The sequence below is a fragment of the Hypanus sabinus genome, chromosome 22 (assembly GCF_030144855.1).
Source record: "Hypanus sabinus isolate sHypSab1 chromosome 22, sHypSab1.hap1, whole genome shotgun sequence".
Taxonomy (NCBI): domain Eukaryota; kingdom Metazoa; phylum Chordata; class Chondrichthyes; order Myliobatiformes; family Dasyatidae; genus Hypanus; species Hypanus sabinus.
Genome location: NC_082727.1, coordinates 19561764 through 19581382, shown reverse-complemented (window position 1 = coordinate 19581382; position 19619 = coordinate 19561764). Strand labels below are relative to the sequence as shown.

General features: G+C 48.4%; 1 protein-coding gene across 2 annotated transcripts in view; it reads left to right on the top strand.

Annotated features, from left to right (window-relative positions):
- Window positions 1-457: 457 nt before the first annotated feature.
- LOC132379400 (solute carrier family 2, facilitated glucose transporter member 5-like) overlaps window positions 458-19619 on the top strand; it is a 71859-nt gene continuing 52697 nt past the window's right edge. The window contains exon 1 of one of the 2 annotated variants that reach the window (XM_059947201.1): window positions 458-558. In XM_059947201.1, coding sequence (XP_059803184.1) covers window positions 511-558 — 48 coding nt within the window. In that variant the 5' untranslated portion in view covers window positions 458-510. The remainder of the gene's footprint in view (window positions 559-19619) is intronic. The other variant, XM_059947202.1, reaches the window with a different exon arrangement.

The following is a 19619-nucleotide window of genomic DNA, read 5'->3' as shown; positions in this document are numbered from 1 at the left end:
ACCACACGACGAGTCCCGGCTTGAAACGTCGACTGATTATTTCCCTCCATAGATGCTGCCTGTCTTGCTGAGTTCCTCCAGAATTTTGTGCGTTGCTCGGGATTTCCAACATTTGCAGTCTCTCGCGTTTTTGGCTAACCGGGAACTGGTGAATTCCGTGCCCTAGTATTCCAAGTCTGCTGGGACTCAGCAGTTGACCCATCTCGTGGATCAATTCACTCTTCTTCCAGTAATTAATAACTAAATGTCCTCATTGTGCTCAGGCTAACTCTTCTCATGTGATACCTGCCATCGGGCAACGTCTCCTCCGGGGCTGCGCAGCCGCGATTCCCGCCCACAGCCTGCTCAGCTATTGGCAGCTGGCTTTTGAGTGACACAGCCTTCTCTGCTCCCATTGGGCCGGAGGGCCGTCAGTCGGCCTGACGCTCCCAGCTTCAGGCTCGGCTGGGGATGGGATGCCTTTTATGTCTGCCGGTGCATCCGAATTTGTCGGGAATTGTTGCTCCGAGGATGGTGGAGGAAGCTTACCTCTCCAACTCCGATGGGGAAATCGTCGGGGTAAGTCTGGAAAAATCACTACAAGTTTCTTCAATTAGGAAACTTTCAGATTTTTTGTAAGTGACTTGCCTTTGAACTTTTTCTGACTGTGTTTAAAGTTCATTAACGTTTAGCAGCTGTAGGGCAATATCCTGAACATTACACCCCCACCCCACACACGCACGCCGTTGTGCCTTTCCGAACAATAAATATTTCTTGACCAGGGAGCCGTTTGCAAATTCGCACGAACTCCTCGCTGTCAATCTGCCGTTCGGTAGTGCAGTTACAGACCTGTAGGGAACAGAGCGGACGATTTGTGCAAGGAACGGTTCACAAGCGAGAGGAGGAACCTGTGGGTGAAGACCAACGAAGAAGACAAAAAGCACTTCAGTGTGAGGGTGCTGCCGGCGGTTTTAGCCGCGGCTGTCAAGAAAGAATTGGATCAGCGGTCGGAAGAGTAGTGGGGTTTGAAGGGCTGAACGGGCTCGGCTGGCTCTCAAGAGCTACACGTCGGAAGGTTTGGACCCGAGGCGAACCCCTGAATCCTCCTCAGCATCTGGGACCACCCTACTCGCCTGCATCGCAGTAAGATCTTGACCACGTCTCCACCCATCCTTCCCCTGAACCGGCGACTTTCCGAAGATTCACCGCCCTCCGAGAGAAGAAATTCCTCCTGTCGGTGTCTGAAATGGACCGCAGCGTTTCCCGAGACTGCCTCCGGCCCAGTTTCACCCGAGGGGGATATGTTGTTTATATGTAGCGTCTCGGCCCGAAACGTCGACTGTTTACTTTTTCCCATCGACGCTGCCTGTCCTGCTGAGTTCCTCCAGCATTTTGTGTCTGTTGCTCAGATTTCGATTCACTTATTTGTCACATGTAGATCGAAGTATACTGATTGTGTGCAAAAGTTTTAGGACAGAGCTAGAGCGCCCGAGACTTTTGCACAGTGCTGTGTTTGTCTAGGTGGAGCGGAGAGCAAGTTTGTAAATTTGGCAGGAATAAATGGTGAGGCGCAGTGGGAGGGGTGTGGGACGGATGGCAGATAAGGAGTTCCAGCCGGGGTGGGGGGGCGGTGGTGGTGGCAAGGGTACAGACATACCCAGCCCTGAGACAACAGGCAAAGTTGTTTGACTCCAAACAATTGGTTTATTGATAATTACAGAATGTCTCTCTGGTGCTGCCCGCTCCCTCCCCTCTCCCTTCCCCCTTTTCCCAACCGTGATTTGTGCGCACTTGAGGCTTTTGCATAGCGCTGTATAGTGAAATGCGTCATTTGTGTTAACAAATAGGGATGTGCTGGGGGCAGCCCCTGCGTGTCCACACAACAGCAGAACAACACAAGCAACAGCAGCAAAACACGTCTCTTACCTACTCTCCCCAGCCACCCACTTATCCACCCTCTGGGTGCCCTTAGAGTCCTGTCAATAGCGTAGACACACCGGGCTAGAAAGAGGTGCCCAGTTAATTTCTCAAGTGGAATTACATATACTTGATTTACTTTATGCTAACATCAGGAGGTATATCCTTAAGGTGTTTGGAGGAACGTATAGGAGGGGTATCAGAGGTAGGCGTTTTACATAGAGAGTGATGGTGGTGGAGGGACATTCAAAAGAGTCTTAGATAGGCACATGGATGAAACAAAAATGGAGGGCTCTCTGGAGGGAAGGTTTGATTGATTTTAAAGTAGGTTAAAGGGTCAGCACAAACTTGTGGGCTGAAGGGCCTTGCTGTGCTGTACTGTTCTATGATTGGATGACCTCCTTAGCCCCTGACAACCTTAGGTTAAAGGGTCAGCACAAATTTGTGGGCTGAAGGGCCTGGATTATGTTCTGTGTTCTTTCCGTGAGTGTGATTCACCACCTGAAACTGTCTTTCCATCCATAATGAGGTCTTTTGTTAACTGCTAAGTTATTTAATTGGATGTGACTGTTGTAGACCAGGTGGCTTCCCCTTCCCCTTCCGATCCAGGTGAAGGACCTTAACCCAAAATATCAGCTGTTTATCCCCCCTCCACGGACGCTGACTGACCTGCTGAGTTCTTCCAGTTTTATTGGGTAAGTTGCATACGATCTGAGTGTTGTGGGGCACACCAGCATTTATTGCTCAGCCCCAACTGCCCCTGTTAAGGTGTAACCTTCTGAAAGCAGTGCAGTCCTTCTGGGTTAGATGCTCCCTTGGTGCTGGTGGGGAAGGAGTTCCAAGGTTTAGGCCTAGTGATGGTTTATCAACAGCGATGTATTTCCAACTCAGGATGGTGTGTGACATGGAGGGGCACCTTGGGTTCTGGGGTTACCGTGATCCTGTTGGACAAGGTCACGGGTCGAGCAGGTGCTGTCGGGAGGGCGTGTAACTACACTGCGTTTTGTAGTCGATGCAGACGGTAGCCATTGTGAACTGGTGGTGAAAGGAGGGAGGGTTAAGAGTGGCAGATTCAGGGCCAGAAAGCTGGCAGCTTCGTCCTGAGTGTGCCTGATACTGCATTCTCACAGCCAACTGCAGAATATTAAAACATAGAACAGTACAGGCCCTTTGGCCCATGATGTTGTGCCGATACTTTAACCATCTCCAAAATCAGTCTAAGCCTTCCCTCCTACAAAACCCTCCATTTGTCTATCATCCACTTGCCTATCTAAGAGTCTCTTACACCACTTTAAATGCCCCTCATGTATCTGCCTCTACAAACATCCCTGGCAGCAAGTTCTGTGACCCCACCACACTCTATGTACAAAAACTTACCTCTGACCTTTCTCTTATACTTTCCTTCAATCACTTTTAAGTTGCCGGCCCTTCGTATTAATCAGTTTTGATCTGGGAAAAAGGCATCAATGTCTCTTATTCACCTCTATCGGGTCACCTCTCATTCTCCTTCACTCCGAAGACAGAAACCCTGGCTTGCTCAACCTATCTTCATGCTACGCTCTCTTATCCAGGCAGTATCCTGGTCAATCTGCTCTGCACCCTCTCTAAAGATTGTATGTCCTTTCTATAATGAAGCAACCAGAACTGAAGATATAGTTCCAAGTGTAGTCTAATCAGGGTTTAATAGAGAGCTGCAAATTTACCTTGTGGCTTTTGAACGCGATCACCTGACTAATAAAGGCCAACACACGTTCTTAACCGCCCTATCAACATGCACTGCAGCTCTGAGGGGTCTACGGACAGATATAAAGGTCTAGTACAAGAAGTTATCTTCTCGGAATGGATCCACTGGGAGTGTGGAAAAAGAGACTGCGGGTACCAAAGGACATACACTTAAGATGAGGGGGTAAATTCGAAGGATGTGTGGGACAAGACTTTTTTTAAATACAGAGGGAGTGGGTGCCTGGAATACACTGCCTGGGGTGGTGGTGGTGACAGATGTGCTGGATGTATTTAAAAGGCTCTTAGATGGACGAATACATGTGCAGGAATGAAGGGAAACGGACATTCTGTAGGCAGCTGCCTGGTCTGCTGAGTCCCTCCAGCATTTTGTGTGTGTTACAGGGATTCATTTAATTAGATACTTGAATAACTAATGTAACTAGTGTGGGACAATATTGCGGGCCGAACTGTCGTGCGTACTGTGATATCTTGGCAATCAAGTCAGAATGTTGTTCCCCTGTTTTTGTGATATCTGAATGGCAGGTGGAATGTGGAAAGCAGATACGCCCTCTGTTTCGGGGTATTTCTCAGTGGGAGTGCGTTCATTTACATTTCTGTGGAGTGAGATCTGATGTGTTTTGTCACAAAGCCCCCCCCCCCCCCCCACCCAGTGGAAAGCAATGGCCAAAATTCATTTCGGTAACAGAAGTCCGATTGTGGGCGAGAGGAACATCTCACACCTTGTGCTCAAAGTTGTGACTGATAAGGGATGGAAGCCCAAGCTTTGCATCTGGCGGCTGGTTTAGCTGAAACGGGCACTGATTCCATGGTTGATGCCAACAGTGCAGAGACATTGGTTTCCAATAAATCAGCTTTATTTGTCACATCTGCGTTGAAACGTACAGTGAAATGCGTTGTGGCAGCAATGACCAACACAATCTTTGGATGTGCGGGGGTTATGCTGCAAGTGTGGCCATGTTTCTGGTGCCAACATAGAATACCCACAACAAAATAACCATAATGCGTTCATCTTTGGAAAGGGGGAGTAAACCAGAGCACCTGGAGGAAACCTATACAGGCATGGAAAGGATGTAAAAACTCCTTACAAATGGCAGCAGGAATTGGTGGCACCATGAAGCATTACGCTAACCACGACATTACTGTGCTGCCCCATTGGAGCGACTGTGTCACTACCCACTCCATAGACCTGGCTTCACCTACCAATTCAGCCTTTCCATCTGTTCTCCCTGTCATCATCGCCTCCTCTTTCTGTCCACCTGAATGAAGAATGTTGCCCTCAACTTTTGCCTTTGCGACCTCTCTTCTTCCTTTACCCTCTCAGACATCCCTTTCAAACCTTCTGCTCAACCCTCCCCTTATCCTTTTTCACCCGTTCCTGGACGCCATTCGATACAAAGTGAAACTCCCATCACACACTCCTGGGGTCGGAGAGAGATAGAAGCCCCCTCTACATGGTCCCATCACACACTGCTGGGGTCGGAGAGAGATAGAAGCCCCCTCTACACGGTCCCATCACACACTGCTGGGGTCAGAGAGAGATAGAAGCCCCCTCTACACGGTCCCATCACACACTCCTGGGGTCAGAGAGAGATAGAAGCTCCCTCTACACTGTCCCATCACACACTCCTGGGGTTGGAGAGAGATAGAAGCCCCCTCTACACGGTCCTATCATTCACTCCTGGGGTCTGAAAGAGATAGAAGCTCCCTCTACACGGTCCCATCATACACTCCTGGGGTCAGACACAGAGTGAAGCTTCCTCCTCACTGCTCCATCACACACTCTTGGTGTCAGATAGAGATTAAAGCTCCCATCGAACACTCCAGGGTTCAGATACAGCATGAAGCTCCCTCCACACTGTCCCATCACACACTCCAGGGGTCAGATATAGAGTGAAGCTCCCTTCACACTGTCCCATCACACACTCCAGGGGTCAGATATAGAGTGAAGCTCCCTTCACACTGTCCCATCACACACTCCAGGGGTCAGATACAGCGTGAAGCTCTCTCCACACTGTCCCATCACACACTCCCATCACACACTCCAGGGGTCAGACACAGAGTGAAGCTTCCTCCTCACTGTCCCAATACACACTCCCAGGGTCAGTCACAGATTGAAACTCCCACCACACTATCCCATTCCCCACTGCTGGGGTCAGCCACAATCTCCTTCCACACTACCCCATCACATATTCCCAGTGTCAGACACAGGGTGAAGCTCCCCCTACAATGTCCCATCACACTGCAGAGCAAATGGAGCATGGTTTAATTACCGAAAAATACTTTCTCCCTGCTGCCCCATCACTTACTCTCTGAAATACTCAGTGCATCAGGCAGGCCCAAAGGACAGAAACACAAGACGATACCCATCGATCAGATTGTCCAGTCATTGACTGTGGGCATGCAGCCTCCAAGTAGATCTCAGAAAAAACTCTGTGCAATAGTCTCAGTCTTTGCCATCTCCATTTCCCAAAGTTATAAACAGTTCTCTTTGTGAAAGCAGAGCTCTTGCAATGACGGCGGTTTGCAGATTGTTAAAGACATGATTGGTCCTTTAAGAATTAAAGTTGTGCAGGATTGAGAGGAATTGAGGGAGAGCAGATGTGGTAAGTGAATTTATCACATCAAGTCAGGTTGTGGAATCTGATAACATATGTGTAGGTCAATATAGCATCTGTCACACTAGAAAGTAAAAACTCTAAATGGCTACAGGGAGACGGGGCCAGATGTGTTACACTCCAGAATCACTTCAGAAAGGAGATGCGGAATTAGCTGAAACTCTGATTAATCCTTCAACGAGTTTTGCCTCAACCTGAGGGCAGGAGAGTGGCTCCTGTAATCACAAAACTCAGCGAATGGGACTGAGCTCTGAATCTAGAAGTCGCTGATCAGCTGCTTAGACATCTGCAGAAAGGGGGGGGATGATGAAATGACACATCTGGCACCTTTCACCATCATCATCTTCCATCCTTTTGACAAATACTCTTACCCACCTCTCGCTCAGCCCCAGTTCCCTCCCTGCGCTAACATGTCTAGACAGTCCTCACTTCCCCCTCCAGCTTGGAGAGTGGACGACAGTCATGTCTGGATGGGGGCAGGAGGGGGCTATTCAATCCTCTGAGCAACACTGCCTCTTCAAGAGACTTCAGGAGAAGATTCTTCACCCAAAGGGTTTGAAATGAGCTGCCAGAAAGAGTGGTGGGAGAGCACGTTAACAGCGTTTAAAATCCACCTGGCTTAGAGACCTGTGGACCGAACATGAGCAGGTAGGACATGCTAACTGGGCAACGCAGTCAGCATAGGTGAACGTAGAACAGTACAGCTCAGTACCGGGTCCTTAGTGCATGATATTGTGCCGACTTTTTAACCTACTCTAAGATCGATCTCGTACTTCCCTCTCCATTTTTCTGTTACTCATGTCTCTAATATATTTGCCGCTACCACCATCCCGGCAGCAATTTCCACGTGCCCACCACTCAGTGTGTTTATTAAAAAAAATCTTACTTCTGACATCCTTCCTATACTTTCCTACAATTCAAAGCAACACACACACACACACACACAATGTTAGAGGGACTCAGACGGTCAGGCAGCAGTGCCTAAGGACAATGTTTCAGGCTGAGACCCAAAGGAAGGGTGAGGGGGAGAGAGGGGGGAAAAATGAAGGGGGAGGAAGGGTTGGAGAGAAGGGGTGAGATAAAAGGAATTGTATAGTAGGGTTGAGTGATAGAAGGGCAAGGGAGAAAAGGGGAAGAGTGAGAATGTGAAGTGGGGAGAGGGAAAAGAGGGGATTGGTTGCAGGACAGATGGAGAGAAGTTGGGAGAGTGAAGGCTGCGTGAGAGCAGGAGGAGAAAGTGAAAGGGTAGGGGGAGTGAGAGAGGGAGAAATACGGAAGGTGGGTGTAGAGAGAGAATTGGAAACAAAAGTGAAGTGGGAGTGGTGTTGCTAAATAAGAATTAGAGTGGAAGATGTATTGCACACATAGTGGTTTACAGAGACGGTGTGTGGCGGTTAACAGAGACGGGGAAGGCTTTGGGAGGCAGAGGAAGGTGTTTCAGAGATGGGAAGGGGTTTGGATGTGGGAGGAGGTTACAAGGGTAGGAAGTGGTGGTATCTGACATCTCTCCATTCCTTCCTCCATTCACCTTAAAATTATGCCCCCAGTGTTAGCCATTGCCACCCTGGGGAAATATCTCTGGCTGTCCACTCAATCAATGCCTCTGAACATCTTTCTTTGTGTACAAAGAGAGCTCTTGCAATGATGCTGGTTTGCAAATTGTTAAAGATGTGATTGGTCCTCTGTCAAGACATCTTTCGTCATACTTTGCTCTGAAGAGAAGATTTCTAGCTCGCGCAGCAGAGAGGTTTTTAGTGGAATTTGGGCCAACTGTAGGCAAAAGGGACTGGGCTGAAAGAATAGCTCGATTGGTATGGAAGATTTGGGCTAAATTAGAAGAATCACAAACACATAAATTCTTGACTATACCTTTTCCCACCGTCTGCTGTAAAAATGTATTCAAAGATTCAGGCCGAGACAGAAGGAACCGGGCAGAAGCCAGAATAATGTGAGTGGAGGGGAAGAATAAGCCTTCTCCCTCTCCCCCCTCCCTCTCCCCCCCTCCCTCTCCCCCCTCCCTCTCCCCCCTCCCTCTCCCCCCTCCCTCTCCCCCCCTCCCTCTCCCCCCTCCCTCTCCCCCCTCCCTCTCCCCCCTCCCTCTCCCCCCTCCCTCTCTCCCCCTCCCCATTTATCTTTCATTCACTCTCCCTTCTCTCCCTCTCCCGTTCTCACTTTCCCCCATTCTCTGCCTCACCTCTTCTTTCCCCCTCCTCTCTCACCTCCTCTCTCTCTACTTTCTCACACCCATCCACCTCTCGCTCCCCAGCACCTCTTTCCTTTCTCGCTCCCCTTTTCTGTCCTTTATTCCCCTTCTCTCTTGCCCCCTTCACTCTCACCCCCTCTCAGTACCTTCTCTCTGCCCCATTCTCACTCCCCTTTCTCTCAATCCCCTTTTCTCTGTACTCTTCCCATCTCTACTTGCCCCCTGCTCTTACTCACCTTTTCTCTCACACTCACTCCTCATTCTCTCAATTGCTTACCCTCTCTCTCACTTGCCCCCTCTAAATCTCTCACTCAACTCTCTCCCCTCTTTCTCTTGCTCGCCCCCTCCCTCTAACATCCTAATCTTTCTCAACCCCCTCTCTCACTCACCCCTCTCTCACTCTCACTGTCTCTCTCACACGCCCCCACTCTCACATCCCATTTTCTCTCACTAACCCTCTCTCACAGCCCCTCTCACTGACTCTTTCTCTCACTCTCTAAATCACTCATCCCTATCTCTCACCCCCTCTCATGTCCTAATCTCTCTTCCCCCTCTCTCACTCCTCTACTCTCTCAATTGCCCTCTTTCTCTCCCCCCACTCATTCACTCCACTCCACAGCCCTTTTCCTCTCACTTGCCCCACTCTGTCAATCCCCCATTCTCCCTCACTCCAGTTTCTCTCCCACTCGCCTCTCAATCACCCCTCTTTCTCTCTCTCGCAACTCTCACAGACATAGCCCTTTCTCTCACTCTCCCTCTATCACAGACCCTCCCTCTCACTCCTGCTCTCTCAATCACCTCCCTCACTCTCTAAATCCCTCACCCCCTCTCTCACGTTCCAATCTCTTTCCCCCTCTCTCTCACTACCCCACTGTCTCAATCGCCCCCTCTCTCTCTCATTGGCCTCTCCCTCTCACTCACCCATAGAACCATAGAACATTACAGCACAGAAACAGGCCTTTTGGCCCTTCTTGGCTGTGCCGAACCATTTTTCTGCCTAGTCCCACTGACCTGCACCTGGCCCATATCCCTCCATACACCTCTCATCCATGTACCTGTCCAGGTTTTTCTTAAATGTTAAAAGTGAGCCCGCATTTACCACTCCATCTGGCAGCTCATTCCACACTCCCACCACTCTCTGTGTGAAGAAGCCCCCCCCCCCCCGCCCCAATGTTCCCTTTAAATTTTTCCCCCTTCACCCTTAACCCATGTCCTCTGGTTTTTTTCTCCCCTAGCCTCAGTGGAAAAAGCCTGCTTGCATTCACTTTATCTACACCCATCATAATTTTATACACCTCTATCAAGTCTCCCCTCATTCTTCTACGCTCCAGGGAATAAAGTCCTAACCTATTCAACCTTTCTCTGTAACTCTGTTTCTCAAGTCCTGGCATCATTCTTGTAAACCTTCTCTGCACTATTTTAACCTCTTTAATATTTTTCCTGTAACTTGGTGACCAAAACTGCACACAATACTCCAAATTCAGCCTCACCAATGCCTTGTACAACCTCACCATAACATTCCAACTCTTTGATTTATAAAGGCCAATGTACCAAAAGCTCTCTTTATGAGCCTATCTACCTGTGACGCCACTGTTAGGGAATTTTGTATCTGTATTCCCAGATCCCTCTGTTCTACTGCACTCCTCAGTGCCCTGCCATTTACCTTGTATGTTCTACCTTGGTTTTTCCTTCCAAAGTGCAATACCTCACAATTGTCTGTATTAAACTCCATCTGCCATTTTTCAGCCTATTTTTCCAGCTGGTCCAAATCCCTCTGCAAACTCAGAAAACTTTCCTCACTGTCCACTACACCTCCAATCTTTGTATCATCAGCAAATTTGCTGATCCAATTTACCACATTATCATCCAGATCACTGATATAGATGGCAAATAACAATAGCACTCATCCCTGTGGCACACCACTAGTCACAGACCTCCACTCAGAGAAGCAATCCTCCACTACCACTCTCTGACTTCTCCCATTGAGCCAATGTCTAATCCAATTTACTACCTCACCATGTATACCTAGTGACTGAATCTTCCTAACTAACCTCCCAAGTGGGACTTTGTCAAAGGCCTTACTGAAATCCATGTAGACAACATCCACTGCCTTCCCTTCATCCACTTTCCTGGTAACCTCTTCGAAAAACTCTAATAGGTTTGTTAAATATGACCTACCACACACAAAGCCATGTTGACTCTCCCTAATAAGTCCAAATTCTTGTAGATCCTATCTCTTAGAACTCCTTCCAATAATTTGCCTACTACAGACATCAAATTTACCAGACTATAATTTCCTGGATTACTTTTAGAGCCTTTTTTAAACAACAGAACAACATGAGCTATCCTCCAATCCTCCGGCACCTCACCCGTGGATACCGACATTTTAAATATATCTGCGAGGGCCCCTGCAATTTCAACACTAGTCTCCTTCAAGGTCCAAGGGAATACCCTGTCAGGTCCTGGGGATTTATCTACTCTGATTTACCTCAAGACAGCAAGCACCTCCTCCTCTGTGCAGGTTCCATGACCTCACTACTTGTTTGCCTTATTTCCATTGACTCAATGCCAGTTTCCGTAGTAATACAGACGCAAAAAAACCATTTAAGGTCTCCCCCATTTCTTTAGGTTCCATACATAGCCGACCACTGATCTTCAAGAGGACCAATTTACTATCCTTTTGCTCTTAATATACCAGTAGAAGCTCTTTGAATTATCCTCCACCTTGACTGCCAAAGCAACCTCATCTCTTCTTTTAGCCCTCCTGATTTTTCTTGAGTTTTTTTTTTGCACTTCTAATACTCAAGCACCTTATTTGCTCCCTGTTTCCTATACATGTCATACATCTCTCTCTTCTTCTTTATCAGAGTTCCAATGTCCCTAGAGAACCAAGGTTCCTTATTCTTATTCACTTTGCCTTTAATCCTGACAGGAACATACAAACTCTGCACTCTCAAAATTTCTCCTTTGAAGGCCTCCCACTTACCAACGACATCCTTGCCAGAGAACAACCTGTCCCAATCCACACTTTTTAGATCCTTTCTCATTTCTTCAAATTTGGCCTTTTTCCAGTTTAGAACCTCAACCTGAGGACCAGATCTATCTTTATCCATGATCAAGTTGAAACTAATGGTATTATGATCACTGGAACCAAAGTGTTCCCCCATACACACACTTCCGTCACCTGTCCTAACTCATTTCCTAATAGGAGATCTAATATTTCATCCTCACTAGTCAGTACCTCTATATATTGATTTAGAAAACTTTCCTGAACACATTTTACAAACTCTAACCCTTCTAGACCTTTATCAGTATGGGAGTCCCAATCAATATGTGGAAAATTAATATCCCCTACTATCACAACTTTGTTTTCTGCAGTTGTCTGCTATCTCTCTGCAGATTTGCTCCTCCAATTCTTGCTGACTATTGGGTGGTCTATAATACAAGCCCATTAATGTGGTCATACCTTTCCAGTTTCTCAGCTCCACCCATATGGCCTTAGTAGACAAGCCCTGTAATTTAGGGGTCACCAACCTTTTTTGCACTGCAGACTGTTTTAATATTGACAATATTCTTGTGGACCAGCCGATGGTGGGGGGGGGGGGGGGGGGTGTTAATCATGACCGGAATATAGGTGATAAGTCAACTATAAGTCACTTGTAAGTGGCTAATACACTCAGTTTCGTTTCTAAAAGGGTTTATCTAATGAATTTAATGTTAAACACAGCACATATTTTCCTCGCATGAACATATAAAATCATTGCCACACACCAGTGAGAGGACAAGGTGAGGGCCGGAGGTCCCTGTGGCGGTCGCAGTCCGGAACAATTGACCGACCGAGCAAAGAGTGTGACAGGGCGCGTGCCCGCCCCCCTCCCCTTGTAGGTAGGTAGGATCTATCGGCTGACAAAAGTCTGGCTCGAGGGATGACTTTCAGTAGATCGCAGCGAGGTAGTTGCTCCGCTACTTACGAAACCCTGAGCCCGAATTAGGTCGTCTGCGAATATTTTAGCACCGGGTTCCCCATGAACGTTCGGTGTGGTAAACAGGTTTAGAGGCGGCGCCCATCTGTCTGCGCTCCAGGCCAGTACCAACGGCACTTCCCACCGGCCGCATGAGGTGGCCGATTACCCGAGGCCAACCAGTGATCGCTGGCGCGAGGGTATCACTGCGTTTAGGTGACTGATGACCTCGTGTGCGTTCAAGTTCAACAGTGGGCGTGACAGGGAATGAGGAAAGGTGCAGCTGACTCGCATCGTTGCATATTGTCAAATCATAATGTTTCCTCACACATGCTTTGCAGCCCGGTGGTTGGGGACCACTGCTCTAATCTGTCCTGCCTGAGCACTGCTGTAACATTTTCCCTGACTAGCAATGCCAACCTCCTCCCCCCACCCTTCATCCCTCTGCCTCTATCACGTCTGAAACATCAGAACCGTGGAACATTGAGCTGCCAGTCCTGCCCCTCTTGCAGCCAAGTTTCACTAATGGCTACAATGTCATAATTCCACGTGTCAATCCACGCCCACAGCTCGTCAGCCTTTCCCACAATACTCCTCGCATTGAAATGGACACACCTCAGAAGATTATTACCACCACACACAATCCTTCTATTTGTGACTTTGCATGAAACTTTAACATTTATTTTCACCCCCACTCCACTATCTACTCTGGCACTCTGGTTCCCACCCCCCTGCAAATCTAGTTTAAACCCCCCCCCCCATAGCACTAACAAACCTCCCTGCAAGGACATTGGTCACCCTGTAGTTCAGGTGTAACCCGTCTCTCTTGTACAGGTCCCACCTGCCCCAGAAGAGGTCCCAATGATCCTGAAATCTGAAACCCTGCCCCCTACACCAGTTCCTCAGCCACGTGTTCACCCTCCAGAGCATCCTACTCTTGCCCTCACTGGCACGTGGCACAGGTAGCAATCCTGAGATTACCACCCTCGAGGTCCTGCTTTTTAACTTCCTACCAAGCTCTCTATACTCACTCTTCAGGACTCCTCACTCTTTCTTCCTATGTCATTGGTACCGATGTGTACCACGACATCTGGCTGCTCACCCTCCCATTTCAGAATGCTGTGCACGCAATCAGAGACTTCCCTGACCCTGGCACCCGGGAGGCAACAAACCATCCGGGAGTCTCTGTCACGACCACAGAACCTCTTGTCTTTATGTCAAACTATCGAGTCCCCTATCACTACCTCTCTCTCTCTCCCTCACCTCTCTCACTCATTCACTCCTCTTTCTCTCTCTCCCCCTCTCTCTCACTCACTCCCCTCTCTCTAAATCACTCACCCCAATCTCACTCACTCCCCTCACACCGCAATCTCTCTCCTTTCGCCTCTCTCACACCCCCTCTCTCAATCGACCCTGCCTCACTCTCTCTTTCACTCACCCCTCTCTCACTCACTCCACTCCACAGCCCTTTTACACTCACTTGCCCCTGTCTCTCACTGTCTCCCTCTCCCTTGCCCCTCCTCACTGCACCTCTCTCTCTCTGTCATAGCCCCCTCCCTCTCATAGCCCTCCTCTCACCCATTACCCCTTCACTCGCCCCTCCCTCACACAACCCCTCTCTCTTACTGCCCTCTCCCTCTCACCCTCCTCCCTCTCTACCCCCTCTTTCACCTCTCACTATCCCCTCACCCCCTCTCTTCTCTCTCACCCCTCCCTCTCTGTCACTCACTCTCCTTCTCTCTCCCTCTCAACCCTGTCATGCCTCTCCCCCTTAATCAACTCTCTTTCTCTCAATTGCCCCTTTGTCTCTATCATACAGTCCTTTCCTTCTCTTTCAGTCTCCTGCTCCCTGACAGCCCCCTCTCTCGCCCCTCCCTCTTGCACCTCCTCTCTCTTACTGCCCTCCCCCTTTCACCCTCCTCTCTGTCACTCATTCATCCCTCTCTCACTCTCTCCTGCTATTTGAAGGAAGAGTGCTCCTATGAAACGGTTCGTAAGCCGGAATGTCGTAAAGCGAAGAAGCAATTGCCATTAATTTATATGGGAAAAATTTGTGAGCGTTCGCAGACCCAAAAAATAACCTACCAAATCATGCCAAATAACACATAAAACCTAAAATAACAGTAACATATAGTAAAAGCAGGAATGATCTGATAAATACACAGCCTATATAAAGTAGGAATACTTTTCTGCAATTATTGCAGCACTGTCCACCGCAGTGAAAATCTCACGCAAGCACTCTCGCCAGAAGCACTCTTTCCAGTAACCTTTAAGCTATGAAGCTGCCAAATCGTACCAAATAACACATAAAAATACACAGCCTATATAAAGTAGAAATAATGTACACCGTGTAGTTTCACTTACTGAAATCGGAAAGACAGTGAGCACACTGATGATGGTGTGTTAGGCAGAGTCGTTGGAGGTTGGTGTGGTGGGACACTGGGGTGTCATCTCATCGTCATCTGTTTCCATCAGGGAAGGCAGGTCACCTTCTTCCATGTCTGCCTGCCTCAATGTTGAAGGTCGACGTTCGTTATCTGCTGTGGCTGATGTGGGCTTGAAAAATGACAATATGCTTGACTGCTTAGCCTTGCGCATTTTTCTATCATACAGTTCTTTGTAAGCACTCAAACCATCCCGCAAATATGCCCTAAACCTACGTACCCTTTCAAAATTAAAGTCATACTTTTCTCCAATCATTGCAGCGTTGTCAATCGCAGCGAAAATCTCACTCAATTGCTTCACATTCAGTTCCTGGACGACTTCACTTTCGCTGCTGCGTTTGGTTTCGATTGTTATCAGAGGGCATGGTTTGAGAATAAGGGGTAGGTCATTTAGGACAGAGTTAAGGAAAAACTTCTTCTCCCAGAGAGATGTGGGGGTCTGGAATGCACTGCCTCAGAAGGCAGTGGAGGCCAATTCTCTGGATGCTTTCAAGAAGGAGCTAGATAGGTATCTTATGGATAGGGGAATCAAGGGATATGGGGACAAGGCAGGAACTGGGTATTGATAGCAGATGATCAGCCATGATCTCAGAATGGCGGTGCAGGCTCGAAGGGCTGAATGGTTTACTTCTGCACCTATTGTCTATTATCCTTTCCTCTTCATCAGCTCTTCATCTCTCAGTTTTTGGTCATGGGATGCCAAAATCTCTTCAACATCTTCGTCAACTTCCACAAACCCTTAGCCAAACTCAGTATGTCCTTACTTCATTCACCACAATCGAAATGCTTAATTATGTCTAGTTTTACACTAAGTGTAACACCCTTACGCGCTCTTTCAGGCTTTTCCAATACCTTAGAACTCATCTTGCTAACGGATGCACAAAATAAATCGACATAAAGCACAGATGCTCACAGGCACGTGTTTAAGAGAATGCTGTTGATCTCGGCTGCTCGGGGTGAACGCTGCCTTTTTTGTAATAGTGAAGACACCTTCTGTTAGCGAAAACAGGTAACTAACATAGGTACAAACACGAGGAAATCTGCAGATGCTGGAAATTCAAACAACACACAAAATGTTGGTGGAACACAGCAGGCCAGGCAGCATCGATAGGGAGAAGCACTGTTGACGTTTTGGGCCGAGACCCTTCGTCAGGACACTAATGTAGGTCTTTCGTAACAGCGAGGTGTCGTAAAGCGAATGTTCGAAAAAGGGGACACCTGGCATCTCTCACTTTCTCACTCGTTCCCTCAGTCATATCCCAATCTTTCACTCCCACTGTGTCTCAGCCTTTCTCTCTCTCTCTCACACAGTCCTCATCCCCTCAATTGCATCTGTCATTCTCTCTCATTCACCTCTCTCTCTCTCACTTGCCTCTTTCTCTCACAAAGCCCTTTCCACTCTCACTGTCTTCATCTCCCTCACCCACACTCTCACAGCCCCTCTCTCCCTCACTCGCCCGTCTCTCTAAATCACCTTTCCCTCTCACTCTCACCTCTCTCACTTTCACTCACTCACCCCCACTGTCTCACTCTCTCACTCACCCCCCACTGTCACGTCCCAATTTCTCTCACTCGCACAATATCTCACAGCCCATCTTTCTCACATTCACCCCACCCTCTCTCTCAGTCTCTCTCACACTCACCTCTCTTACTTTCTCACTCACTCACCCCTCTCTCATTTGCCCCTGTCACGTCCTCTCTCTCAATCACCCCCTCTCTCTCACAGTCTAATCTCTCATTCCTCTCACAGCCCTCTCTCACATCCCAACTCTCATTACCCCTCTCACAGCTCCTCTCTCTCACACCTCTCATTTGCAACCCGCTCCCTCTCTCTCTTTCTCTCTCTCTGTTTCCCTCTCCCTGTTTCCCTCTCCCTCATCTCTCTCACCCACCCCCCTCACTCAAGTCCTTCTCTCTCATTCCCACCTTTTTCTCTCTCTCCCCATTTCACCTCTTCTCTCTCACACATCCACTCACTCCCCTCTCTCTCCCATTCACCTCTCTCACACAGCCCTTTCCCTCTCTAGCTGTCTCCCTCTCCCTCGCCCACTCTCGCTCTCTCTCAGCCTCTTTCACACCCTCTCTCTAACTTGCCCCTCCTCTCTTATCTCTGCTACTCTCACTCTCTCTCCCTCTCACTCACTCTCTCACTCACCCCCTCACATCCCAATCTCTCTCATTCCCCTCTCTCCCTTACTCTCTCTCTCTGAGCCCTTTCCCTCACTTACCTCTTCTATCAGTTGCCTCCTCTCTCACATTGCAATCTCACTCCCATCTCTCTCTCGCTCACACCCCTCACTCTTCACTCTTCCTCTCTCACAGCCCACTCCCTATCACCCCCTCTCACACTCGCCTCTCTCACTCACTCACCCCATCTCTCCCTCACACGCCTCTCTCGTTCTCTCTATCTCAGTCACTTACTCCTCTCTCATTTGTCCCTCTGTCACTTGTCCTCTCTCTCACACCCTCTCTCTCTCCTCTCCCACAGCCCTTTCCCTCTCTCTCACTGACCCTCTCTCTCAGCCTCTCTAACTCCCCTCTCTCTCTCGTACCCCTCACTCTCTCACAGTCCACTCCCTCTGATGCACCATCAATAACTCACTCTGAGACGTGAAGGCGAGATATCGGCTTTTATTGACTGGAAGAAGGAACAAGCAGCGAGTGACCACCATACTAATTCCTGGAGACTGAGAGGCCGGGTTCAGGCCTTGATCGCCTTTATACAGGGGTCTGTGGGAGGAGCCACAAGAGCAGTTAGCAGGGTGCGTGTCCAGACAGGTATACATGTAGTTCACCACACCCTCTCACTTGCACCTCGCTCTCAATCACCTCTCTCACCCTTCTGTCTGTCACCTCTCTCTTTCCTTATCAATCTTTGTATTAAATAAGAGTACATATGTAAACAAGAGGAGAATTATCTCAAATATCTATATCAATAACAATTCATAAAAGGTAAAATAAACATTATCGAGATCATACATACTATTAATCTAATACTATGTAATAAAGAATAAGGTAATCGATTCTCCTCTTATCATTCCATGAAAAGAAAAAGATAAAGAAAATTTTATAATGTTAATAAATATTAAAAAAACCACTAAACAAAAAGAGAAAAATAAGGGAACTGGGAAGCTTAAACTGAGAGTGAAAGCAAGAAAAAAGAAAAACTTCCTGATCAAATCCTACATTTCAAAGGTAACTGGAAGAGCCATAACGTCTCTCCCTCCCCCTCCCCCACACTCACCTCTTTCACTCTCTCACCCCCTTCTCTCATGCCCTCTCATACTCACCTCTTTCTCTCTCACCCCTTTCTCACACTCGTGCCCCTCTCTCTCCCACCTCTCTCACACCCCCCTCTTTCTCACTCGCTCACCCTCTCTCTCACATCCCAATCTCTCTCACAACTCCTGTCTCTCACTCAGCACCCTCTCTCTTTCACCCCCTTTCTCTCTCATTTGCTCCTCTCTTTCACACAGCCCTCTTACCCTCTCTCACCCTCTCTCTCTATCCCCTGCTCTCTCACTCACTCCCTCATTCATGTCCTGATCTCACATGCCTCTCTCTCATTTGCCCCTTTTCCTCACCCCCCTTTCAATCACCCATCTCTCCCTCACTCATCCCCCTCTCTCACCCACTCCCCCTGACTCATCCCTCCCTTTCTCTTGCACTCTCTCTCTTTACCACACAGCCCTCTCTCTCTCACTCCCGCTCTCTCTTGTCCCAATCTGTTTCACTTTCCCCTCTCTCACTCACTACTTTCTTTTGCTCTCTCTCACTGACTCTCTTTCATTCTCCCCCTCTCTTTCTCACTTGCCCCTCTTTCACTCACCTCTCTCTCTCTTTTCTCTCTAACTCACCTCCTCTCTCATTCATAACATTTTCTCTCACTTGCCCTTTTCTCTCACTCACACCTTTCTCTTACCTCCCCTTCCCCTCTCTCTCTCACTCGCCCCCCCACTCACCCCATCTCTCTCACCTGCCCCTCTCTACCTCTGCTGTACCTTTCTCTCTATTTTCTCTCCTTTTCTCTTCCCTATCTTCCTCTCCCCGTTTTCTCACTCTCACTATACACTCCCAGCTCACCCCAGTCTCCTGCTGTCACTGAGAAACTGCCCCTCCACGTTCCCCTCTTCCCCCAACACACAACCCCCCCCCCCGCACCCCAGCCCACCCTGCCTCAGGACTTCTTGGCAGCGAGTGCTTTCAGCATGTGTTTTATAAACCCACATGTAACTGCTCCTGTGCAGTTGAACGCTTGGATGAAATACTTGAGAGGAAATTGCAAATAGGATAATTGAATTTCCTCATCATGATCAATAACCGTCCGTATCTGACATTCAGAATGCCCTTGCATTCTGTCACAAGGATGCATCGAGGCACGAGTCCACTCGGTTCCCCCTGCGCGAGGTGCCTCATCTGCTGTAGGGGTACGGTAGGGCGTTCAGCCTGGCGAGTAATCCAGGGAACCTCAGCTCCCTTTCTGCTGACTTGTCATCGTGGCCAAACGCGCGGTGAAGCTTTGGTCAGCATGTTCTCAGAGAGATGTCATGAAGCTGAAAAGGGTTCAGAGATTATGCAAAATTATGTAATCATGAGATGGTGTTCATGGACCATGCAGAAATCTGCTGGTGGGGCCAGGGGGAAGAAGCCATCCTTTAAATTGTTCAAAGGACGATTGTTGTAATAAGAGAAAAGGGCTTCAGTTACTGCTCTTCCCAAGTCAGTCTCCCCCAACCCCACATTTCATACCCCCACA